This window comes from Nesoenas mayeri (assembly GCF_963082525.1).
Source record: "Nesoenas mayeri genome assembly, chromosome: Z".
NCBI classification, from domain to species: domain Eukaryota; kingdom Metazoa; phylum Chordata; class Aves; order Columbiformes; family Columbidae; genus Nesoenas; species Nesoenas mayeri.
This window is the reverse complement of record NC_137542.1, coordinates 25,284,908-25,310,885: the sequence shown is the minus strand read 5'-3', so window position 1 is coordinate 25,310,885 and position 25,978 is coordinate 25,284,908. Positions and strand designations below refer to the sequence as shown.

The following is a 25,978-nucleotide window of genomic DNA, read 5'->3' as shown; positions in this document are numbered from 1 at the left end:
TGCATCAGGAGCAGTTTCACTGTTGAGTGAGAGAAAGGACCTGCTCACAAAGAACATGGGAAACACTGAAGTACTCAACTCTTTATTTCGCCCTGGTTTGCACCAGTTAAGCTCCGCCCCCTGGTCTCCCACTTCCTCAAGGCCACCTATAGGCCCTGCAGAAGGGCAGTACAACCCACTGCAGGGGATGGGACTGGGACTGCAGCGACCATCACACACCAAGGGGGCAGTGACCCAAACCACGGTCAACCCCAGCAGCTGCTGGCCCGCACCATGTAGGATGAGGTTTCTGATTGTGTAGACATGTGGCAAGCAGGGGAGAAGCTGCCACACACGGCAGGGAGTAGCAGAGGGAAGAAAATGAAATAAAGTGGTAAGTGCTAGAGAACCAGTTCCGCACGGGCTGGACACATGGACTAATAGAAACCTACTTAAATTCCACAAAGGCAAATGCAAATTCCTTGATCTTAGCAGAAGTAACACATGCAATAACATGTTTTGGGAACCAGCTGGTTAGAAAGCTTTGCAGAGTAAGACCTGTCTACCCTGGTGGACAGGGTGAACCTAAGTCAGGAGTACGGCCATGCCATGGTGACAACCAGCCACTTAACAGGCTCTATCAGAGCAGCAAGCAGGTCCACAAAAGAGAGCTGCCTTCTGCTTTCAGCAGCTGTGAGGCTCCATGGGGAGTATCATGTCTTATTTAGAGTTCCCTAGCACAAGATAGCCACTGACACAGCAAAGCAGGTGGCCAGCAGATGGCTGCCAAGGTGGTCAGGGAGCTGGAGCACACAGCACTCCTTGGAGAGGCTGGGAGAACCAGATCTGTTCAGCCTTAAGAGAAGGCTGAGAACCAGAAACAGGACAAATTCCAACAGCAACACACTGCAATTTTGCCCTGTTAGAAAAAGCGTAAATAGGGAAAAACATCCTTAAGAAAAAAAAATATCGAAAAGTGACACACTGACAACAAATGTGTGCAACATATGCACTTAGATGAGAAGCTGATTTGTAGGAAACTTCTACTTCTGTTGAACTGAAGAGAGTTGCAATGTCAGGATGCCCTTAACCTCTCATTTGCTGTCATTACTGCTGGTGTTCTGTTCCTTCTAGGACCATAATGAACAGATCTGGATGTGAAATGAGGGGTACTATTTACATTCTAAAGTTATTTTTGCCCTTCCCTCCCAGGTACATTTAAATTTGCTTTCCAGCAGATAACTCAGAACTATTCTACTATAAAACACTTTTCCCTCCCTATAACAAAAAGCTGAGAGTTATCAATGCCCAACATTATTATAGAAAGACATTGAGAAATCGAGTTTTATATTTAGAACTAAATGTTACATTTACTGTTCTACCTTCTCATGTTTCATACTCAGTTACTGTGAAAAATTTCTCCTACTCATATGACCTGAAATATATAAGCCTTTACAGTGTGAAGTCATAGTGCTGGAGCAGTACAGCACACCCTTCAAGAATTCCCATGGCATTCCTAACTGATACTTTAAAATGACATTATCTCAACTAGCTGTTCCTTCCTGAGGACACTGCCTTAATTCAACAAGAAGGAAGTTGCTGGGTTATAACGGCATGCATCGTTGTGCCCAAACTAGTATCCAGTAGGATTAGGCTGGTCCTCAAGCTGTTCTTGCCAGCCTAGTTTATCTGGAAACCTGCCACATTGTTTGGTCTAGCCACTGCTTCGTTCTACAGTTTGAGAGTGAACAAATTTAAAGGAGGTAGGGTGCAGCAAAGTTTCTGAGATTTTTTTTTTTCCTACTACCTTGCCTTAGTGCAGAATGAAAATGATACACGAGTATATAAATTTAAGACAGACATATTTGAAAATATATTTCAGTACTATCACCATAAGACACAAACTTTAAGATTTACTACAACAATTCAGCTCCTCTTCTCACTTTTCCATTATTTTTCCTTATAAGAGCTAAGGCATACCACTTAACTTTAAAATTTAATATTCAGCAGTCCTTCAGAGGAACCTGATTTAAAATTTTCCTAACAGACAGTCTGCACGTTTGCACAGGTTATTTATTCAAACGTTTCTTCAATTGTTCTAGATGCCTTGCATCAGCATCCTGAAGAACTAATACAGTGGCTTTAGACTGAAGTGGATTAAATTCTATAGTCATCAAACAACAGAGATCTATCAGCTGTTTTTGACACTTCTCTAAACCATCCTTAAGCTTCAGACGTAAAGCTGGATCCTTTTTCAGCCTATACATTTCAGACACTGAAAAGCCAATCAAACTTGTTAGAATATCATCAGCAAAATCTACTTCCAGATAAGCTGAACCATCAGAAATTTTTGCCTTTATACCCCAGGATCCATTGCTGCTTGTGAGGTTTCCTGTAAGAGTAACAATAAAACACTTAACTTTCAGAATTGTAACAGTTTGCGGTTTTTTTGCAAGAACAATGGAAATATATGTGAAAGGTGGAGAACAAAAATCTAAACATGCCTCTGCTGCTCTGCAAGGAAAAGTCTGTGAATCATGCTTCTGCTCATCTGCTTCTGGATCCATTTTTGAGAAAAATACAGGATCATCATTTAACAGCCCGCTGTCACGAGTATGCGGGGATTTGCATCTGTTCTCATCTAAGTCTGTATCATTCTGCCTTTCATCAAGAGGATTTTCCAAAGAAAAGTCTGCAGAATTGCAGGTCTGATGTAAGCTCTTGTGCTGTGAAATGCCACTCATACTACTTCCATCTCCATCAAATACTGTTCTTACGAATGTCTTTTGCTTGCTAGTAGCTTCTACAGTCTTAACTCTTTCACTTATATCATCTTCTTCACAAGTGCCATTTAAAGATGAATTGCCAGAGCTTCTAGATCTATCTGGAAGTCTCTCAGTATTTAAACCTATGTTTCTGTTCACGACCACTGGCGGCACTTCTTCCAGCTCTCTTTGCATCTCTTCTTCCAGAAGAAAGTCATCTTCCAAAGGAAAGTCATTTAAAAAGCCATCGACATATTCCATGGGAGGCAAAACTTGTTCATCTGAAGGAGGCAAGGAACTTCCAGATTCCCGTAGCAAAACATTTCCATTGTGTGCAGTGAGTAAACCTGAGGCTGTACTAACGTTGTTGCTTCTGCTGCAGTATCCGCTTTCTAAAGGTGTTTCGCTGTTTAAAGCAAATTCATTATTTTCATCAAGACTGGCTAAAAGCTCTTCATCTGAAGGGCCTGGAGTTTGTTCCAGCTCACCCACAGGCCCTGAAACCATTTGGTTGTGACCAGCTTGTCCAACAGAATTAGGGGTTTCAGTTTCTCCAATTAATCTAGCAAGGACTCTTTCCTGAGAATACTCCTCCAGAAGACTATCCACTTCACCCCCTAACAGTTTCACATTTTCTGGTTTAAGCAGAAGGACTCCAAGACGATATGCAATATTACCCTGTACAGTGATTTTTGTTCCAGGAGGAAGATTACTGTGGAGGACAGGCACCAGTTGATATTCCATGCCCTGAATTTGGTGTACCCCATCCGTTAGTTGCAGCATCAGCATTCGAGCAGAATTTGCTTCCAAGGACTTCTGGAATCCCTGAGTACTGGCTGTTACTTCTTCGTTTACAGTATTTTTCCCTCTTAGCTTCTGCAACTGGGAATATGCTGGCTGGCTAACATCAACTAGGGAATCAATCTGTATGGAGTAGAAGCCTGACAACTCTCCTTTGGGATCATCTAACACGCAATCAGGCAAAACAGGATATTCCAAATCTCTTAGATCAGTAAGAAGCCATTGCTCAAATACCTGCTTGTTGATTTGAGCTTGACTTAAGTTACTACCACTGTTTTCTTCCTGGATCCAACTAATACATGCTTCCAGCCATGCCAAAGGAACTTTAACATGCCACGTGGATGAAAGCCAAGTTTCCACTCTTGCTGCAATGTTAGATGTAGACATTTTTCTTTTAAGTTAGGAAAGTGAATTCCCTAGAACAAAACACAAAAAATGACAAATCCCTTACACATATTATACAGAAACCTGCTCTCAATTTAAAGTTCTACTATTCTAAGTGTGACAACATTGAAGCAATTTATATTAAAAACACTTCTATAGATACTAAAAATAAACATGCTTTTCCAATATTTAAAGTTCCAGTAAACATAAAAAGTGTGTTCAATTTACACATCATGGAGTATGAAGAAAGTATGGAGACTTCTACAAGCAACCCTGCCTGGTGACTATTCCTTTTCTGTTGATTTAACTAGAAACATATAACTGAAATCCTTTTGTTATGGATGGAAAGTGAATGGATTAAAAACCAAAACAAAAAAACAGAAGTAACTGTTATATGTATGGGGGTTTTTTTTGTTGTTTTTTTTTACCTCTCTGGGTGCTGCTGTTAACAGCCAATTTACTTTAGAAATTGACCTGAGAACTTATTATCCCATTTAATCAGTACTCATATGAACAGAAGTAAGAGACTCCCTCTACAACAGAACCAAGCTGGGACCTGTCAGCACTTGCATCACAAGGGTGACTTTCACACTGTTAACTGCATGAAAGCTCTGTATCTGACAACAAAAAGCTAGCTTGAAACATCAGTTATCTAGAGACCCAGTCTGGGGTTTGACCTACAAAGATCATTTGGTCCAACTGGCTGGCCAGTTTGCGGCTGACCAGAAGCTAAAGTGTGTTGTTCAGGGCACTGTCCAAATGCCTCAAATTTTTAAGGCACTGCCAGGTTTAGGGCATCAACCACCTCTATAGGAAGCCTGTTCCAGTGTTTCACCACCCTCTCAGTAAAGAAATGCTTCTTCATGTCAAGTCTAAGCATCCCCTGGCACAGCTTTGAACCATTCCCACATATCCCATCACTTCATCCCAGAGAGAAGAGCTCAGCACCTCCCGCTCCACTTCTCCCCTTCAGGAGAGCAATGCAGAGAGCAATGAAGCTGTCCCTCAGTGTCCTTTTCTCCAAACTAGACAAACCCAAAGCCCTCAGGTGCTCCTCACAGTTCATGCCTGCCAACCCTTCCACCAGCTTTGTTCCCCTCCTCTTGATGCATTCAAGGACCTTCACATCTTCTGAAATTGTGGTGCCCAGAACTGCAAGCAGCACTAAAGGCAAGGCTGCATCAACACTAAATACAGCAGGATAATCACCTCTTTCGAGCAGCTGGTTACACTGTGTTTGATGCCCCTCAGGATACAGTTTGCCCTCCAGGCTGCCAGGGCACACGCTGCTGAGTGGTACTGAGCTGCTGCCAACCTGCACGCTCAGGTCTCTTTCTGCAGGGCTGCTCTCCAGCCACTCCTCTCCCAATTTATACTTGTGCCCGGCATTACTCTGTCCTAGGTGCAGAATAAAGAATTTGTTACTGTTAAATCTCATGCCATTGATGACTGCCCAATGCTCCAGTCTATACAGATCCCCCTACAAAGCCTCATGTCCCTCAAGACACTCAACAGCACCTCCCAGTTGGTTATGATCAGCAAACTTGCACTCAACTCCTGCATCGAGATCGTTGTTAATAATATTGAGGAAATATGCTGTCTGGATCGTGTTTCACCCTGAGAAAGCATGACCAAGGTGCTCAACCTCCCTATAGAGCACAAGGAACACAAAAACTACCTTGAGAATAGCTAAGAAAGACCAGGATTGTTTTGTTTGTTTTCCACTGCAGTAAAGAAAAAACATCCTGCCTGCAAGCTCTCCCCAGAGCTCCGCCGCTCAGAAGACACTGTGTCGTTAGTTAACTAACAGAGCCGCAGCCTTGGCCCTCGCGCGGGGCTGCCTCCGCGGGCCGGGGCCCTGACGGGCGCTGAGGGGAGGCGAGCGGGGGAGGCGAGCGGGGGAGGCGAGCGGGGGAAGTGAGGGGACGCGCGGGGGAAAGGGGGGCGGGTGTCGCACCTCGCAGCCCCTCCCCCCACAGCTGAGCCACCCGCACTTACCGGGCGAGCAGGCGGCACTGCACCCACCACCGCGGCCCGGGAAAAGGGTGAGGCCGCTCTCCGCGCGCAGCCCCCCCAAAAACCCCGCGCGTCCCAGCAGCCAATAGGAGCCGCGCGTACTTTTAAACATCGCGAGAGCGCCGTCCGCCCGGCGCCGGCTAGCGAGCACAAGGCGGGGTTTTCGCAGACGCCATTTTCTCTTCTCACGGCCGAGGTCGTGCTCGCTCTCCTCTGCCGGCCATCGCTGCCTGTACCGCCTCCATCGCGGCTCCCACCGGGCAGGTAAAAAGACTAACCGGCCGCGACAGCGCAGGGCAGCTAGGGCCGCCTTTCACCCGGCAGCGAGGCCTGTGTCGCTCTGGCCCTCACGGAGGGCGGGGCGGAGCGGGGGCCGCCCTTCTGCCCTGACGGGCAGCGGCCTCGCCCAATGGAGAGGCGGCAGGCCGGCGCAAGGGGGAGGCGACGGGGCCAATCGCCTGGTAGTGGTGGTGGATCTGCGCGTTGGCCGTTGCTCCCCTTTTTCTCCTGTACGCGGTGGGGCCGGCGGTGGGCGCAGGTACGCGCAGCCCGCAGCGAGACGTAGCTGGGGCCGGCGAGGAGGGGGCGCTGCGCGCACGCTCGAGTTGGGCGGTGGGGGGACGGACGCAGGCCGGGCCGGGCCTTGCTGGGACCAGCAGAGCTGCTATCGTGCCCCTCTCGGCGCGGCTGCATGACACAGCGGTGCGAGAGGCCCGCGCCACCTCTGTCGTGGGGCCTCATACTCAGGGACCCTTCACCGCCGCGCCCCGGGGCTCCCGGGGACTCACACAGGGAGGGCGATGGAATGGGGTTAGCGCTGCGTGCATAAGGAGCAGAGCGGGATGCTGCTGTCTCAGTTGCTGCTCGGAGTAGCCCCTCAGGCGGCTGCGGGCAGTTGCGGGCCCCAGAGGCCTCTCCCGCCTTGGGGGGAAGACGAGAAGGGTGCGCAGCGTCCCCGCGGGCGGCCCTGGGTCCTGTAGCCCGGCCAGCATGGCTCGCTGAGGCCAGTAGCGCTAGCGGGTGCTCTCCATGGGCGGGAAACGTCTGCCGCCTTCCTGCGCCTGCCCTTGGTAACCTGTGCCTGGGGCGAAGATGTCGGGCATTATGGTGGGCGGAGGGCAGGGCGCTCCCGGCCGCGGCGTGTGCGCAGGCGGCTTCCGGGGGCCGATTGGAGAGCGCCCCGCGTCACGGCCTGGCGCTCTCGGAGGCGGTCGCGGCGGAGTCCCTTTGGCGGCGCGGCTGCCCCGCACCGCCGGCCGCGCTGGCTGTGGGCCGCCGGGCGCCTCCTTTGTGTCTTCGCGGGCAGAGGGGGGTAAGTCTCTCTGCGACCGCGTGGTGGTGGCGGCTTTTCCGTTCCCGGCTCCGCCTAGCAGCGGGAAGGCGCCATTACAGCGGCCGCCATTTCTGCTGATCGCCGCCGCCGGGGAGCTGAGGCCGGGGCTGCGGGAGTTATGTAACGCCGCCGCTCCCCCGCCTGGCAGCTAGCCAGGCTCTCGGCGCCGCGGCGAGCGGCAGCAGGGGCCGTGGTCGCGGCGGCGGCTGGAGGAGCGGGGGGGGGAGGTGGCGGGGAGAGCCGCTGCGTCCCGGAGGAAGGGGGCTGAGGCGCGCCCCTGTTTCCCAGCTTTTGCCTTGTGTTTGTGGCCACTTCGTAGTTTCGGTGTTTCTGAAAATATCGGTCAGTTTAATCTCGCGAGCTCCATTTTCCCAGTAGAGAGCGGTAACTGAAAGTACCTTACCCATGCGCCGCCAGAGGAGGTTTGGCTAGGAGGGTAAATACACGTGACTAGGGGAGATCAGGCCCTGAGCATTATATTGCAGTTCATTACTTACTATTCTAGAATTCCTGGAGTAGTTGGAAATAGAATAACGGCTCCGAAAGGGCTGTTTAAACCATGTGAAAATCTATCCGGCCCCTCCTTACTTTCGCCTGCATAAGAGTTTTGGCAAAGTCTCGCTGAGATTTTGGTATCATCTGTGTGTCCTTTAGCTCACTTTAAATGCCTGGAAATAGCAGTGTGTGCAGGGAAGGTAGTGCTGGCCGTAGGCCTATACGACAACAATTACAAATTAATAGCTGGCTGAGAGTATGTTTACAAAGTTAGATGCACGGCATATTTTTCCTTCCTGCATCCCAGGGTGAGTGGCTAGCATTTATTGAGGCGGGGGAATTAATAAAATACAAGGGAGGAATATATGGTTGTTTTGCTGTGTTATCTGTAGAAGCACATTTTTGAAGATAATAAGTGGCACAATTTTTTTTTGTTTAGACTTCTTTCTGATGAGACTTACTAGTACTCTGATTTCAACTTAACAAAAGCAGGTCACAAAATACCTATTTCACAGAATCATGGTGAAATTCAGCTGCTTTTGAGGTTCTTGATTGTGTGGGCAAAGGATTACATGTAACTACAGAGAGTGGTATTTTGATTTTTTTTTTTTTTTTTTTTTTTTTTTGTCCTGTGTAGCTAGAAGTTGTAACTTTTATTTTATTGATCTATTATAAATGACTGGAAGGCACACTAAAATGCCTGCTGGTACATAGGTAGAGCGTTTATAAAACTAATGCTGACAATTACCATAACAGGACTTTTTGAGTTTAGATTGTGTAGAACTAAACAGCAAGAGCAGATTGTTATGTAGTGTCCTCTGAAAAGTAAATCCAAGGTGCGTATTGTGTATAACATGTGGAAATTTGGAGCTGAATACGTGTTCACTTTAAATAACTGCAAATAATTTTTAGTACATATGGTTTCTTTAAACTAACATGTGCCTAAGAACTGTAAGTCAGTAATTGTTTATCTGAAAGTTTACAGACTTGTCTTTTATCTCTTCTTAGTGGTGTGTTTGGTTTGGGTGTGCTTTTTCTTTTATAGAGAAAAGCTTAGTAGCAAAAGCTGGGGTTAAACCTGTGGTTTTTGAATGTCGTGAGGATTAGAGCTGTATCTGAGCAGAGTCACAACTGATATATGCTGTTTTCATAGGCTCCTGAAGCAATAGGCTGTTGGATTTTGATCCCGCCCAGAATACTTGAGGTTTTTGTCTGCAAGGCTATATAATAGCGGTAAGTTCTAGTAGCAGGCATTTCTTTTTTCCCTTTAGCACAACATACAGTTTGCATTTTCACAAAATAGATGTACCAGCTCTTTTATTCTTCAACAGGTTTTGCCTACCCACCTAAGAGAAAAAGGCAATGGAGACTGAACAACAGGAAGAGACCTTTACCAACACAGAGACAAATGGTAAATTTTTTAAAGGGCTATTTCTTTTAAGAAAGAACCTCTTTACATTTCAACATTTTTAAATATTTTGCAATGCTTTAACTGTATCAGATGTTTGTGTCAACAGTAGTTTTGGATTCTGCATGAAATTATTTCATTTTTAATTAGTATCATTACACATGCTTTTGAAGCATAAATGCGTAATCTTTCTGTTGGCATGTTTTAGATAAGGGATAAGCACCTGAAAGTTATGACTTAAGGATCTGAAAATATATGTAGTACTTCTGTGGAGACTGAACAGGTATTATCAGCCATATCTATTAACTGCATTTGTTTATTGCAGTTTTTACACGTGAGGATATAAATATGTGAAATACCTCTGAGGAGCTTCATGAAAAGCTTCCTGGGCACAAGTAGTGAGGAAGTTAGGACATCACTGTTGTTGATTTTTTCCATTTTTTTTTTCCAAGCAGTACTTGAAGTGCTACTTTATTCCACCAGCATTTCAGTGTTGGGCAAATAACATGTGTGCTTTTTGCCTGAAAAGTTTTTCCCTATTTTTAATTATAAATGAATAAATATTAAGTGGGTGATGCTGCATTGCCATAAACAGTGTGTAATGAATTTCTCACTGGCTATATGCAACATTCTCATGTGAAACATATTTCATAGATTTAAAATGGATTTTCAGTAGTTAATCGATACATAGGCTGATGAAGTAAATACCTATTTCTGTGCTATGGATATTTAAAGTAGGCATCAATAATTGGTGTTGGGCTAATAGGAATGAATGTGCTAAGGATACAGAGTATAAATTTGGCATGCATTCCATTTTATTAAGGCTGAGAAAGTTAAATAAATGTTTGTATTTCCTCCCTATGGACCTTTCTACAGGCAAGCGTCCTGCAGAAGATATGGAGGAAGAGCAGGCCTTCAAAAGATCTCGGAACACGGATGAGATGGTTGAATTACGCATCCTGCTTCAGAGCAAAGTATGCTTTTATGTTTTTACTGGTTTTGCTTATAACATTGCTCGAGACAGGGGTAACAAAGTGTATCTTGAGATATGTTTGGAAAGAATATGTGCTTTATTTAATTTGAGCTAACTTAGTAGGAATTATTTTGAGTGTGCATGAATGGTAGTGGAAGTGTATTGTGATAGAATTAACTTCAGTAGTTCTTTTAAAGGGTAAGTGCCCAAGGATCAATAAAGTTATTTTTGAAAAGGTGTACTTGCTGGAAAAAATAAAGCAATATAAATTTTAAGGTGTTTTTACATTGGAGTGGAAGGCTGTTGTTTTGAGGGGAATTATATGTATTAGTCTTTGGAAAGAAAGCAGCATAAAGAATGATCAGCTAGTGACTATAGACTAAATATGGAAGTTAAGATGAGAACTTTATTAGGATTTTAGTAGCTCTGCCAAACAGATCTACTAAACTTGTTGTGATATTATCAACAGGAATAAAAGTAGGAGTAATGCTTCAGTGATTACAGTGGTTTCATTGACAAATGTAAACAGTTGAAGTGAATTTGCTATGTGTGAATTTTCTCTGGTGTTTCCAGTTGTTCCAGATGGTTTGTGCTTTCTGAAGTATCTCAGTCTTTTGTATTGGCATGGGGGAGTGTTGTCTTAACTCTGCATAGCATTCTGACCAATAATCAAGTTACAAGGGGCACTCAAAAATATTTTGTGTGCTGTTAGCGTAACGTATGATCTGTATATTAAAAGCAATACTTTTGCAGGTAATACTTGAAATAACCCGAGAAAAATATAACTAGGCAATTACTTTTCCTGACTATCTGCTGTTTTATTCCTGCAGATGTCAAAATTAACACTTGAAATTATCATGAAATATCTGGAGTGCAAGAATGGAGTATGCAAACATATACCTAAAAAAAAAATTAAGAAAAAAAAAAAAGTTGATCAAATAAACTAAGGAAATTGTCGACCTACATTACTTTCACACAGTATATTTTTTTGAGAGCTATAGTCTGAGATGCTTAAACACAGGGAGAATTGCCTAGAAACTTCCATTTGGAATTTAAATTAATTTCAAAACTGAATATTCTTCTCTTTTCTAAGTTGAGTGCTAAGAGGTGTTGCTAATTTTTTCCATGAATGAATGAACCTTTCAAAACCAGTACCCACCTGCCCCAACCCCCTAGGCCAACAGGGTAATGCAAAGATAGATTTACCATTCTTAGTCTTGAGTTCAAAAATGTAGTCTGTGCTGTGTTGGCATAACATAACTTCTGAAAATTATTTTCCAGAATGCTGGAGCAGTGATTGGAAAAGGTGGCAAAAATATTAAGGCACTTCGTACAGACGTGAGTATATATAAGTTTGAACTAATTTAACACCAATTCTTTCAGAGCACTACATCAAAAGCTTGATCGCATTAGTTTCTAGAAATGGGAGCAATTCAACTCTAGACATCAATAGTCCAGTTACAAGCCTTTTATAGTGATTGTTAAAGTAGATAACTTAGTTCTCAATTTCTATTATGATTAAAACCCAGCTTGACTCATGTGGGAGGAGAGGTTTATATTAAATCTCTTCACTTTTGAATAGCATTCTGCTAAATTACACACTTCAAGTGAGTTAACATCCTAATTAGAAATATTGACAAAGCTTAAACCCCTTAATTGCACCATTTCCCATATGTGTGAATCAGTTATAGTACTACTGAAACCATTACAGGTGGCTGGCTTAACCCAGTGATAGAGAAATTCTTTAACTTCCTTTAAAAAGTCAAACAAGCAAAATAGTCCATCTGTTCTTTAACACCTTGCACACAAAGTGCGAAAGCATTAATGTTGAGGTTGCTTGATTTAAATATGGGTATAGAGCAGTAAAGGAACATTCTATTCTGTTACTTGGAAGCACTTTTGAGTGGTCATGACTTATTTGCCTATTCACATTTTACAGTGGGTTGACTCTTGTGACTAGACACATGCTCAGTGTTAATGTTGTGTATCTATAAAACTTGGCAATGCTTCTTAAATTCCATTTGTTTACACTCCTGTACTTAACATCAGCTACAATTTCAACAGTTTTCCCGATTAAGACTCTGTTCAACACAAGATTTGGCAACATATCACTACAAATCAGTTCCGACTAAGTTCATCAGTACTGCAGCTAGAGGTTTAACTCAAAATGGACAAGAATCATACATATGCTCACTAACTTTGACAGCTAGTTGTTTTTTTTTTTTAGGGTGTTTTTTTTTTTGATTTTTTTTTTTTGGTGGAGTGCTTTTTTTTTTTTTAGTAAATAAATACGTCACCATCTAAGTCCAGGTAGTTCAGATTGGTCTGGAAAACTAATTTCCCCAGTTTACCCAAGGTTCTGGTAGTATCAGTTTCGACAGGTTTTGTGTCTACCCTCATGAGCCAGCCTTCTACTGAAACATCAAATATTAAAACTAAAAAAAGTACTTCAGTCAGATCAAGTGACTCATTTTTAAAGTCCATACTGTTAAGCCACAGTTGGTGTAACAATCCGTTATTGTGTTAGTCTTCAGAACAACTTAAGCTTGTTTCATTAATTGAGAGTAATGAGTATAGTTTGTATTAAATTAAAATTTATTGCTTTTCCCCCTTTTCCCTCTCCTTGTTTTTTTGGCCATATATCTCCGTTGCCCATGTACTGGATCGACTTGCCCCTGCGTTGCCCACCATGACGTTGGCCCATCCGCCCCTGAACGCCCATGTGAAAACCCTGGTTGGCTATGCCCAAAAATGTGCTCGTTGCCAAACGGGTACCATACTTGACAACTTCCGATTGAATGCCCATGCCCAATGCCAACATCCACGAACGCCAATGACCAATGCAGTACAATGCCAGTGTTTCAGTCCCAGACAGCAGTGGCCCCGAGCGGTATGTCCCAACAGTTTATGCCTCACTGCCTGATTAGAAAGAGAGAAATGTATTTTATTACCTGCCTTTGATATAATTAAATAGTATCCCCTTATAGACGGTGTATTGTTTTTTTTGAAGTTTTCTGTCTTATTTTCCCCATTAAGTCTTTTTGTCACTGAACTTTTACGTGAGTTGCCCACCCAAACAATCCACTAATTTTATTTCAATGGAAGGAGCACAGCTTCAAGTGTTGCATATTTGCTGCATTGTAAATCAAATTGTTTCAAAATAGTCTCTCGCTCTGTCTTTGTGGCCCACCTTGCTCCCGTCAACATTGCCTGTTCATAATTATTTCTGATGAAACGCTAACTCTGGTTCACTTTCCTTCACTTCTCATTTGTTTTGTCTTTTTTTTGTCTTGCATTTGTATTTGTTTTCTTGGAGAGCCCATTAGTAATCTGATTTCTAACTGGTCTCATAACCTTACTCCAGATACAGTGTTCACCACTTGCATATCCCTACTTTTTCTGAGAAGGTGTGCCAGTTTTACCAATGTAATAGCGAGGGTATCCTAAATTAGTGGTGGCGGGGAACATGAGTATTCTCTTCTACTTTCAGTTCTGCGTCAATTTCTTGCCCACTTAATCTGAGCCCTTCCAAAAGCCCATTCTGTCTTTCTTTCTCTGCAAGACCTACCTAATCTTATCATGCATATATACTGGGCATAAACAAAGATGCATGTGTTGTAAATTCAACGAACAGGTTTACTTTAAATGGGGAATATTAATTGTAAGGTCTTCTGTGTAGCAGATCTTACTAGAATTTTGTATATGATGATGGAAAAAATTTACTTCTACTTCTTCTTTCCCATCTTCTCCATATTTTCTGGCATTATGGCTCCAACAGCATCTTGAGTATAAGTGCAGATATAGAGACAATTGGAGAAATCTTGAAGAAGATTATCCCTACTCTAGAAGAGGTATGTCTCTTAAAAGTTTGTTTCTTTTTAGAGGTAGATTACAAGTTTTTGAAACAAGATGGTTCTAAATGATTTGCTGCGGTTTAAATACAGTAAATGAGAAAATAAAAAATAAAAGCACTTTAAAGAAGGGTTATGGCTCTCTAGGTACATGTCCTCATTTTTTGATAGAGGACAGAATCAGTCAGTATTTATTAACATTTCAAATGGCCTCCTGACTTGTTTTGTCCCCATTTTGGAGCAGTTGTAACTTGTATCCTGTGTTGGCTTTGTAAGTAAGTGTTGCACTGTTTGGTATCTTCTTAATTCTTTGTAGAAAGTTGGGCAATGTAATAAATACAGAAAACTGATTTGATACCAGTTTATGTTCAGGTAAGGTGCTTAAATAGTTACGAATCTATCAAAGGAAGTACAGGATTACAATTCAGCAATAAGTCATACTATTGTGTTTAGAGAAAAAAAATGATGTGACTAATATAATATTCTTTTACTTGTATGTATCTTTCTTACAGTATCAACACTACAAAGGCAGTGACTTTGACTGCGAATTAAGACTTCTCATTCACCAGAGCTTGGCAGGAGGAATTATTGGTGTCAAGGGTGCTAAAATAAAGGAACTCAGAGAGGTACTTGTTTCCTATTCTTCTGATACTTGGTTTTTGTTCCATAAAGAACTTAGTGTTTTGTGTTCATAAGGGGCAGGTGTAAATATCTTCTCTGTAGTAATGCCTTCAGAACATACTGCACACATGATTTCAATGTTGAGTTGTAACTTTCTTGCAAACCCTCAGAAGTAAAGTCCTCATTGGTGGTAGCGCCTATGACTTCTTATAAAGCATCTCAGTAGCTGTGTCGTAGAATAAGAAAGGATTTTTTTTTTTTTTTTTTTTTCAAATTAGAATTGCATTTCTCACACCTTCTAAAATGGATGACTACATAGACTAGATTTATTCGTGTGGTTGGACATGCAGAATGATTTAGGGTGAATGCATCTCATGATCCTGTACAATGATAATACAATAAATGCCTGAATTTTACTGTAAAAGGACTTAGTTTTTATGTTTGTGTTGTTTTCTTTTTTTTTTTTTTTATTGTTTCCTAGAAGACCATTGTTTTCTTTCAGTGAAAGAATGAGATTTTTAAAAGCTAATGGTCTCTATGAACTTAAACTACTCTGTTTTCTGTCCTTCCTTATCATTGTGTCAGAGGCAGTTTCAGGTCAGTTCAGGTGTAAGCTGATACCTGTTTGCATGGGTTGAGGAAGGCAAGGTAACTAGATGTAATCCTAGTACCATTGCTATTTGCATCAGAAGCATGTTTTCTTGACAAATGAAGGTTAATACAATCTGTAAGCTTGCAATGGATATGTGGTTCTTTTGCTGGTATTCAGTTAAATGATGGTGTAGATGAGCCGTAACCATAAGAGGAGAAAATTGAACTTTTTTTCCTCTTTGTACAAAACTCTGTCAGCACAGATCTTTAACATATGTGATCTTAAAATTAAATTTGTTGTGAGGACTCAGAAGCAAGTATGCACTTAAGATGGCTGGGAATTTAATTGCCTTTTGGATTGTTACCTTTAAAATGTTTTAATGGTTTACAATGTTTAAAATACTTAGATAAGACAATCTTGGATTATTTTTTTTCTCAACAGAACACTCAGACCACCATTAAGCTCTTTCAAGAGTGTTGTCCTCATTCTACTGACAGAGTGGTTCTTATTGGTGGAAAACCTGATAGAGTTGTTGAATGTATCAAGATAATTTTGGATCTTATCTCTGAGGTAATGTTTATTAGATTTTATTCTTCTACTGGCATACACGAATGTTAGGGACCATTTGGATAAAAAATGGTATCTTTCCATTTCTGTTTTGAATTCAGTACCTCCTCCTTTCCCAGTAACAACATGATTGACTGTTACCGCCTTTTGAAATTCTTTGTTTTCTAGAATAGAGCTGCACCTTACAGGGGAGGGAAGCAATTTTTGGTACTAGTGGGCCATTATTCATGCTTTGCATATATCATTAAGATGCAAAAATTGAAGAGGAAGTGAGACGAAATTTATTTGCCACTGATACGTAACAGCAGTTTCAGTATCATAGTTAAGTACACAGCAACGGGAACACATTGCCATCTCCTCCTTTCTTACCAGCATTGTGAAATCAAGAACATGTTCCAAATGCATACATTTGTATTTATACATTTAATATATTAATTTCATTAAATATGCCAGTCGTAATAGTCCTAATTGGGTTGTGGGGATTGTTTTTTGTTTGCTTGTTTTAGTCTCCAATTAAAGGACGTGCTCAGCCTTACGATCCCAATTTCTATGATGAAACATATGACTATGGTGGCTTCACAATGATGTTTGATGATAGAAGGGGACGTCCAGTAGGTTTTCCAATGCGTGGAAGAGGTGGTTTTGATCGTATGCCCCCTGGTCGTGGTGGACGACCTATGCCTCCATCAAGAAGAGATTATGATGATATGAGCCCTCGCAGAGGACCTCCACCACCTCCACCAGGTCGTGGTGGTAGAGGTGGCAGCAGAGCTCGTAATCTTCCTCTTCCTCCGCCACCGCCTCCTCGTGGCGGGTGAGTTGTCGCTTCAATGCATTATACAAAGCTCATATTGTGTAGCACCTCCTGAATCATGTTCATATGTTCATTGTTTTTTCCATGCTTTCATGTTGATAGTGATTATGCAGGACTGAGTGTGTATTAGACCAGATCATTTTGAAAAGTACTGTAATTTAATTATTAGCTGCATTGTAGTAATTACCAAGACTACAGTCAAAAGTTCTGAAACTTAGAAGTTATTCAGTACTTGGCTAGAGTAGTTTGAAATTTTAAGTTGTGTGTGACCTATGAATGTGGAAATTTAAATTAGAATAGATAAACTAGTTTATAACACAATTCACGTTCTGCTGCTTTTTTCATTTTAGAGATCTTATGTCCTATGACCGAAGGGGCAGACCAGGAGACCGTTACGATGGCATGGTACGAGTGTAAAATTTGCTTTGTTCTGTTTCGTAAGCACAGTTAGCATGCTGAGTGTCTGAAGATACTGTTGCTGAACACATGCACTTAGGTGTGGGACATGCATGGTTCTGATGGTAGAACCAAAATGTTTTGTCCATACAAATGTTCTTTTCTGTGGAAAAATGTTCGGACTGTAAGCGGTATCTGAGCTGTGATCTGTTTTCTTTGTTTCTTCCCTGCCATCGAAAATGATACAGAAGGTTTGACTGTGCTCTGCCTTGCACGTTTTCTTGCACTGACATTCTTAGTTTGTTTTTGCTTTTGTTTTGTTTTGTTTTAATTGAGGTGATAGAAACAGGAATTGGTAGGCTTTTCAGATAAAGAGAACACATCAGAACAACATTCTTTGAAATTATTTAATTCATACAAGCATTCTTAACACTAATGTTGGAAAACACAGTTATACATAGAGTAATACAGGTTAGTATCTATGAAGAACTCTAGTTGGTGATTGTTGCTCTTTGGAGTCAGTTCTTGTCTTGTGTTTCTACAAGTGGAGTCATCTCTGTTCATTTTTTCACTCCAAAAAGTAATTTTATTTCCTCTTTGCAGTGAAGTTGCTCATGGCTCTGGCTCCTTTATGACCAAGTATTGTAGCCTGCTTAAAGTGAAGACTGCTTCCCAATGAAGACTGTATTTAATTTCTAGTTTTAGTTAACCATGATCCTAATATACTAACTTGTGAAAGCAGATAGGAGGTCTTCACATGGACTGTGAGGCTGGAGCTGGAAATATCATGCCAGAAATGGAGAGTGACCTTTTCTTTCAGTTTCGTATAGAAACCATTCTGTAGTGAAACACTCTAGTTTGAGTAAATCACTGTCATGGTGGTTTGTGAACTAAGTAATGCATGGGAAAAACAGCTGCCAGAGAGCCCTTTTCATATAGATTCTATTTCACATAGATGCAGTAAAAGGCAAGAATAGATGCTTTTCTCAAATTATCATCTCAAATCATGGAAACGTGGAATGTACAGAAATACTTCTTGCCAGTTCTCTTCTCCACTAAAGGCAAAAAGATTGAGTAGTTCAGGACCTTTAAAACTGGATGCTGAACTGTGAATTTTTTGGAATTCCAGAGACATGACAGTATTGACAGGTTTGTAAATGCTCAGATGAGAAGACCCCATTTTGATTTTAGAAGATATCTTAACTCCCTTTCCACGTCCAAAGTCACCCACTTAAGAGGATAAATTCTCTGTTAGCCTGGCTTACAGCTGTATTTCAATTATGCACCACTGTTGGAAGAGTTTGTTTGGTTTGTAATATCTCTTCTGAAGCTTTTTCATGGAGGACAGACATTGTTTCTCTGTTAACAGAGCTATATATTTCAATGTGTAATTATTCCAAATCAAATGCCTCTGGAGCATGAGGGCTATCTGGCAGCTGAAAAAACCTGAATGTATTTCCAGTATTTCTTTGTTAACACCTTCATCCTCAGGCCTCTTTGAGATACCTAAATGCACACAGATACCGGTGGGAGGGCTGAAAAATAAAGTGGAAAGCATATGAAGTAATTTGATTCCCTCACTTTTTTAAATTAGCTGATCAGGTACTAAAATTTTCAAGGTACTCAAAATTTTAAAGTATGAGTTAATAAGAGACTTAGAATGTCTTCTGAGTGGACTGTCTCTTTGCAGACTTCTGTGAGTGTCTTCAGGTTTCTAACATGCTTTTGCTCCTTCAAATGCTTCCTAATTCTTGATCTTTTTTTAAGTTCTCGGTGTAGGTGAATACACATACGCATATAAACACTTGAATAAAGACACATACACTTAAAAAATAGGAAATGTTCTTCATGTTTAAGAGATGTGACATTAACAAGCATGTAAAAGCCAATAAAGGAAAAGTGTATGACAGCTCTTCTGTTTGTCCGTGTAGATGCTGGAAGAAAGTGTCCAATTTTGCTCTCCTAGCCAACTCTGTTAAAAAACAGAAAACTCTGATAAAATAATCTGACGTCAGTTAGGACTGCAAATGTTTTCTTTCATTAGGTATGAAAGTTGAGCTCTTATCAATGCAGTGTGTCATCTGGTTTCTATTCTAGTACCAGTAGTCACTGGAACAAACGAGTCTTTGAAGTAGAATATTCTGTTATACATGTTAAGATATCCTCCTTGAGAAGCTGGTTTTGGAGTGCACAAATAAACATAAATTGCTGAAATTGTGGAATTCCAAAAGAAATGTTACAAATCACATTTAAAAAACATAATTAATTTTCTGATACAGTTAGGCGGCAGTAGACTGCTAAGTTTAGTTATTGGCTCTATGAGATACATGCAAATGAATTGATAGAACACAAGAAGCAGTGTTCTTCCTGCTTGACCTGCTGTTGGCATAGAGACAATCATTGACATTTACAGTCTTATTAAACCTTCATATTCTAATGCATGGCAGAAATAAAATATTTTTAATAGCACTTGAAGTTGTTCTAAAAGGAAAAAAGCTTGTTCAAGCTTTGCTCTGCTGTTAGCTGTCTGACCTTTTTTGCTAGAGGAAAAACCTGTTTACACTATAGAAAGGGGAAAAAGTGCAACCATTTACAGTTCTCTCAAGGTGAAATTAAAAGGGAGCAGGTCTTGAAAGTGGTCTAAATCACATACTTAAGTCTTTGTTGTAGTATAAATGTTTTTCTGTACCAGCATGTATTGTGTTTGCTTGCCACGTTACCTGTAAGTCTGCATGACATGGACTTAGATCTCTTCCCTCTTTTCTTCCTATTTTGTTGTGTCTGGAAGATGATGCAGTGCCATGTGGATGCCTGTGACGACATGCAGCCACCAGAGCTGGTGAGTGTGCTCAGCTTTTTTTTTTTAAAACTGCTTTATTGAACAGGTTAAGTGATAAAAGGATTTTCCTGATTTTGAGTGTAGTCAGTGGCAACTTGCACCTATTGAAAATCATAAGGCTGTCCTTCTGACTGAGAATTTATTGACAGTTTGTCTGTACGGTATGTCCTGTGCAGACAGGTAATGTTAATAGAGGTATAGAAATATGAGCAGCATAGCCAGAAGAGAGAAGCTTTTATGTACCTCTTGCCTCTTTTACACCACATTTTCACATTGTAAGTAGTAACTTCCTCCATAACTGATGCACTGTTAGATGCATGCACTTAGGAGATATATTTTGTATTAACTTAATGGTGTTGTGTTTTCTTACATTTAAAATAGCAGATATTAAAACCAGCTTCTTAATTTCATTTGTGGATAAACTACTATGCTTACTTAGCAGTCTATTTGAAAATAAATCATTGGATTGGATAGATTTTTGGGAAGCTACAGGGTTCATCATGTGTTCATGCTGTCTAGAAGATGGCAAAGTGCTGCCAAATATTAAATGTTAGTTCTTAGCTTACATAAACACAGCAAATGTATTAGCTTAATTCATTTGCTTGCAAGTTCATTTGCTGTCTTGTAGTCTGGGGAGGCAGAAATTATCAAGGAAGGTACTGTTCTTTAAAAGAGATCAGCCCAAAAGGGCATCCTGTGGCAAATATCAGCAGGAGTATATCTCTGTATGCAGTATGCTGCTCTGGTCAGCCTCTAAATTGAGTCCTAAGCAGTGTGCTTCATTCTCTTGTATTTTGGACTCCACTACAAATTCTGTTATGTTGTATTACAATGTGTATTGTGGGTTACATGGTTACTTATATAGCAACAATATAGGTTGCTTAGAGAACACGATAAGCTCGACTCTTTGATCCGAGTAGCTTCCATTCTAAATGTGTAGCAGGTAAATAGTGGGTGTTTCAAAAAGATGGACCCTGTTTGAAATCACTAAATCTCTGCACCCATGAATGAAACTCTTACAGTCTCTGTAGCAGATGGAGGGAACATAAAGCATTTATTTAAAAGTTACTAAAAACTTGATGACCGCTTGTAAATTTTTGTGTAATTGTAACGTGTTGGTTCAATCTTTTTGAAATGCCCTGTATTTTGGAAAAAGTTACTGAGTTACAACTTCTGCAAACAAGTAGTTGTGGTTGCTTGGTGCTGGCTGCCAAGCACCTATGCAGCTGCTCTCTCTTCTGCCTCAGCAGGATAAGGGGAAAAAGTAAGATAGAAGAGCTTTTGACTCAGGATAAAGATAGGGAGATCATTTACTAATTACCATCATGGGCTGATCACTGAACTTGAAGAGTATAATTTATTGCCACTTAAAAATAGTGTGGTAATAAACAAAGAGAACTAGAAACACCAGTTGCCCACCATGCCTCACTGCTTTCCAGGCTCAACTTCACTCCTTCATTCTCTACTCTTCTTACAATTCTGCCATGAGCAGTGCAGGGAAGGTGAGGGTTGGTGTGTTATGGTCAGTTCATTACACTTTGTTCCTCCTCACACTGTTCCCCTGCTATAGTGTGGAGTCCTTCCCATGGGATAGAGTTGCATACAGATGGCTCAAATAATGGGTCCTTCTAAGGGGCCGCAGTTCTTCATGAACTGCTCAAGCCTGGGTCCTCTTCATGGGAATTCTTCCTTCAGGAACAGACTTTTCCAGTATTAGTCCCCCACAGGTCCTGCCAGGCACCTGCTCCTGTATGGGCTTTCCACAGGCTGCAGCTTCCCTCAAGGCATATCTGCTTGTGCCTAGCATAGATCCACCATGGGCTACAGTGTGGCTAGCTGCTCCAGCCTGGTTCTCTCCATGGGCTGCAGGAGATTCTCCATTCCAGTGCTCTCTTCCCCATCCTTCTTCACTGTGTTCTCCACAGGCTTGTTTCACTCACTTTTTTTCCTTGCTCATCTCTTAAAACTGGTGCGTGCTGGGGTGTTTTTTTACCCATGCTTAAATGTTATCACAGAGGTGCCACCAGCTTTGCTGATGATCTTGAATCTAAGCAGCAGTGGGTCCGTTTTGGTGTTGGCTAGAACCATCTGGCACAAGGGCAGCCCCTGGCCTCTGCTCGTGGAGGCCATCACAGCAGTCTCCCAGAAGTTTAATTATGGAGAACTCTGCATATTTATTCTCTGCTTCTATAGAAAGCAGAAAAAATGGCATCTTGTGCGCTTACAAGGCATTAGATGAAATGAAGCACTTCAAGTCAAATACTGTTCTACAAACCTTAAAAATGAAGAGGCCAGGAGTGCTCATTGCAGTGATTGAGATTTGGTGTATGGCAGTTTTAGCAGAACAGAAGTAACTCATGGTTATCTGTTCTAAGATACAAAGGATTGTGGCAGTCTGAATCAGGAGACGCGTTATAGAGCTGTTTTTGAGAGCTTTGTTTGGTTGTTGTTTGGTTAGTTGGTTTATTTTTTGTTTTTCCTGGAGATGTAGATGGAGATCATTTACTGGATAAACTTCTTGTCCCAAAACTGGAGACCTGAGTCTCTCCCGAGCTGTACTGGTAGCATTTATAAGGCTGTACTGTGATATTTTCATTTAAATGTTAGTTTAGTCCAAGGTTCAGGGCTGAGTCAGTATCAAGAACTGTCTACCAGCAGCTCAATTAGTGAGGCTGTTTCGTAAACTGATATAGCTGGATCCTTTATGTCATTTTATGACTTTGATGGGGCAGGTTAAGAAGTTAATGGATTTCTCCCACTGACCCATTTCTGACCTGCCCTTTGCTGCAGTATGCTTTTGATGGCACAACACTCTTACAGTAAGGTTGAGGGTTGATATTTTTCCATAAAATAGGCTCGAAGTTAACAATATGACACTTAAGATGAAAATGCATTAATGAAGCATGGCTTTTCACTATTTACATTTTTTTTCCTCTTTCTCTTACAGTTTGAGGGTGGCTCTGGATATGGTAAGTGTTTATATAGAACCTTTACATGTACTTCATTATTTAGTTATTAAAGGGCTTGATGCATACGTTTAAATCAGACTATTCTTACGCAGGGGGGCGCGGCTCATATGGAGATCTTGGTGGACCCATCATCACAACACAAGTAACTATTCCCAAAGATGTAAGTAAAGTTGACTTACTTTCAACTTGCCTTTTCTCTTAGATAAAAAACAAAACAAAAAGATAACAAACAAGACCTCCAGCCTTTTCTCAGACTGTATAAGTAAATCAGAAGTATTTGGGGTGTTTGATAAGTGCTTCTAATATAAAACAAGTGTTTCTGAATCACTAAAAGTCTTTTCTTCAGGTTGTGTGTGTCTTTACAGACACCACACTAAACAATTTTACTAGTTGTTAATATTCAGTAGTAGAGATGGTCTGTGTAACTTGTTTTTTTGCAACTGATTCAGTTTTATCTGACCTGTGTATATACAATTAATCTTGCAAGGGCTGTTTTGAGGCTGTAAGGAAGTAAGCTTCTATTGCAACTCCTAAAACTTAACCTAGGAAGCTACTCAAACACTGCTTTAATTTTTGTAACTGTTCTTAGAGAGGAAGTTGTATCAGGAAATGAATGCTTTGCTTTCTCCCCTAGTTGGCAGGATCCATTATTGGAAAGGGAGGCCAGAGAATCAAACAAATACGTCATGAGTCGGGAGCTTCCATCAAAATTGATGAACCCTTAGAAGGCTCGGAAGATCGGATAATAACTATTACAGGAACACAGGACCAGATACAAAATGCACAGTATTTACTGCAGAACAGGCAAGTTAAAGTTTAATGTTGTCCCTACTGTCAATTTTAAATTGACATGTACATTCTAAAGCTGCCCTTCTCTGTGATAGTTTTTAGAAGGCAGGTTTTAATTATCTAATTGAACCTAACTTCTCCAGTAGTAGTTCTGCCTTGATTCTCTTCTGCTCTCCTTTCTAATTAAAATGAAGACACCCTCAAAACTAATCTTGCTGGAAGACGCCTTAACCAAGCAGTACTCTCATTTCTCTGGTGAAAACTGCTGCAAAAAAACTACTTGTAATAAATTACATAGAGCCTGTAGAAAATATAGAAGATTTCAGTGGATGTTGGTCTAGTTCTGTGTGGAAGACTAGTGATTTTGTTGTTTTTAGATAACTAAATTGACAACAAATCGCAGTCTGCCATATAGCACAGACTATGCCTCTACAGGTCAAGTTGATAACGATTTGGTGCTGTTATGCAGCATTTCACACCTTGCTGACATTATCTTTTCTTTTCTGCCAAATATTAACAACTTCAGACTTAATTTGCTTAGTTTTCCTTTAACATGCTGACTGTTATAGCAGATTTTAATGTTTTAACTTGAATGTTTGGCCTTAGATTACTAATACTTGGATGTGCCTAAAATAATATACTTATAATTATTAGCCATTAATATTTTAAAATTATTTGCTTCAAAATGTGTTAGGAATTGTCATTTAATCTGCTCTAAGAATGTCATTGTAAATATTGATGCAAGATGTACAGTCCATCATTCTAATACATGCTTTTTTCTTTTTCTTTTATAGTGTGAAGCAGTATGCAGATGTTGAAGGATTCTAATGCAAGATTATTTTTTCTTTTTTATAGTGTGAAGCAGTATTCTGGAAAGTTTTTCTAAGACTAGTGAAGAACTGAAGGAGTCCTGCACCCCTTTTTTTTTTAATCTGCTTCTGTTTAAAAAGCCAACATTCCTCTGCTTCATAGGTGTTCTGCATTTGAGGTGTAGTGGAATCTTTGCTGTCCACCAGATGTAATGTTTTAGTTTCTTTTACAAATACGTGGGGGGAGGGGAAGGGCGCATGAGACTAACATTGAAATTTTGGAGCAGCAGCAGAGAGAGTGAATTTTATTTTTGTTCATTGTTGGTGATAAATTGTACTGTTTTTCTGTAATTGTTGTGAACACCCTGCTTTTATGTACACTGTAATTTTTTTTGGAGAGGAGAAAATACTGGTATTCCACCTGTCTCTGGCATCCTTCGAGAGCAGTGTGCAGAATGTAATGCTCTTTTGTAAGAAACGTTTGATTTTTAAATAAATTTAGTGAAACTATTCTTGGTGTTCATTTTTCTTGAGATGTAGATAAGGTAGTATCCAAAATGGATATGCCCTGTTTTCCCCCCACATAAATGAAAGTTGCTGTTAAGCTTGCTCTTCAGCATCCTTAGTATAGATGGAGTTACGTGGGATTTTATCACAAATTGAAGAAACCATGTGAGAACAATTACTCTGCTGTTTGAGAGAAAATGCAAAAATATTCATGCAAATGTTGTGTAAAACTTAACATTTTTGCAAGTGTTTGGCCCTCTTTGCAGTACATATATATATTGGTGACAGTTTATAAATAAAATATTTTAAAACATTGTGATGTCACTGAGTAAACAGTGGTAAAGTACACCTGGTTATAGACAGCTTGCTTAATGCAGATAACACTGTTAGAAATAACAGTCGCTGTACCATTACTGAATGAGTTTTAGTTGTTTTGAGCTTTTATTTGTATGAGGTAGAAACTTATGAATTGGCAAATTGACGGTATCTAACTCTGTACCTTGTTTTTAATTGTATGCAAGACTTAACTTGTTTGGTTTCCCTGTTGTTTGTTGAATTCTACATTAATTATTTGTGAGAAATTTTAAAATATAAAGCTTCTGGATATCTCATGTATTACCTTGGCATTTGTATTTATAGTTTACAACTTTTGATTTCACTTCCCAAATAAAAACAAATTTGAAAGCGCCAAAGTGTTCCACATGTGTATGTAATGGGTCCAAAGTGTGGATTCTTCTACTGTGTTTAGGTTTTACTGTGTTAGGTTTTGGGTTGGTTTTGTTTGTTTGGGAGTTTGTGGGTTTTTTTTGTTGGGGGAAGAAGGGGTGTTGGTGGTTTGGGTTTATTTCCTTGGGTCATAAAACATTTCACTTTGCTTTTTGAATGATATTAGGGTAATTCCTGCCCTACTATGCAGCTACTCTTAAAATTTAATAGGAAAAGCATGGTGCTAAGAGGTTATTTGCAAGGCTGACCTCCTTGGCAGAGCTGTAATCACTCATTTAAAGAAAAGGAAAATTGGCACCACCTTGGTTTTCTTGTCTGCGGGGAGGAAGCTGGCAGTAGCCAAA

The 25,978-nt window shown here is 40.7% G+C and overlaps 2 protein-coding genes across 7 annotated transcripts; one reads left to right on the top strand and one right to left on the bottom strand.

Moving 5' to 3' along the window:
• Window positions 1-1,967: 1,967 nt before the first annotated feature.
• On the bottom strand, window positions 1,968-3,955 carry RMI1 (RecQ mediated genome instability 1). The gene has a single exon (XM_080362233.1). It carries the CDS (start codon window positions 3,930-3,932, stop codon window positions 2,049-2,051), a length of 1,884 nt encoding a protein of 627 aa, XP_080218359.1. The 5' UTR covers window positions 3,933-3,955; the 3' UTR covers window positions 1,968-2,048.
• A 2,072-nt stretch (window positions 3,956-6,027) lies between these two features.
• On the top strand, window positions 6,028-25,514 carry HNRNPK (heterogeneous nuclear ribonucleoprotein K). 6 transcript variants are annotated; one of them, XM_080362092.1, is made up of 16 exons: window positions 6,028-6,209; window positions 8,927-9,006; window positions 9,105-9,184; window positions 10,046-10,155; window positions 11,436-11,492; window positions 13,001-13,044; window positions 13,933-14,005; window positions 14,518-14,631; window positions 15,660-15,788; window positions 16,292-16,599; window positions 16,950-17,004; window positions 19,784-19,834; window positions 22,782-22,803; window positions 22,881-22,963; window positions 23,438-23,607; window positions 24,387-25,514. In XM_080362092.1, the coding sequence occupies exons 3-16, from the start codon at window positions 9,136-9,138 to the stop codon at window positions 24,418-24,420; spliced, it is 1,299 nt and encodes a 432-aa protein (XP_080218218.1). In that variant the 5' UTR covers window positions 6,028-6,209; window positions 8,927-9,006; window positions 9,105-9,135; the 3' UTR covers window positions 24,421-25,514. The 6 variants fall into 6 exon arrangements, with proteins under 6 accessions (XP_080218218.1, XP_080218221.1, XP_080218220.1 ...); XM_080362095.1 differs by lacking the exon at window positions 6,028-6,209 and adding an exon at window positions 6,372-6,483 and having other exon boundaries at window positions 10,058-10,155; window positions 24,448-25,514; XM_080362094.1 differs by lacking the exon at window positions 6,028-6,209 and adding an exon at window positions 6,372-6,483 and having other exon boundaries at window positions 10,058-10,155.
• The last annotated feature ends 464 nt before the right edge of the window (window positions 25,515-25,978 follow it).

What these genes read in the sequence shown, in the direction of transcription:
- RMI1 (XM_080362233.1), bottom strand. Translation starts at nt 3,932, where the DNA reads ATGTCTACATCTAACATTGCAGCAAGAGTGGAAACTTGGCTTTCATCC.
- HNRNPK (XM_080362092.1), top strand. Translation starts at nt 9,136, where the DNA reads ATGGAGACTGAACAACAGGAAGAGACCTTTACCAACACAGAGACAAAT. An exon ending in GCATCCTGCTTCAGAGCAAA is followed by an intron (nt 10,156 to 11,435) that starts GTATGCTTTTAT and finishes ATTATTTTCCAG; the next exon opens with AATGCTGGAGCAGTGATTGG. An exon ending in ACATGCAGCCACCAGAGCTG is followed by an intron (nt 19,835 to 22,781) that starts GTGAGTGTGCTC and finishes TTTCTCTTACAG; the next exon opens with TTTGAGGGTGGCTCTGGATA.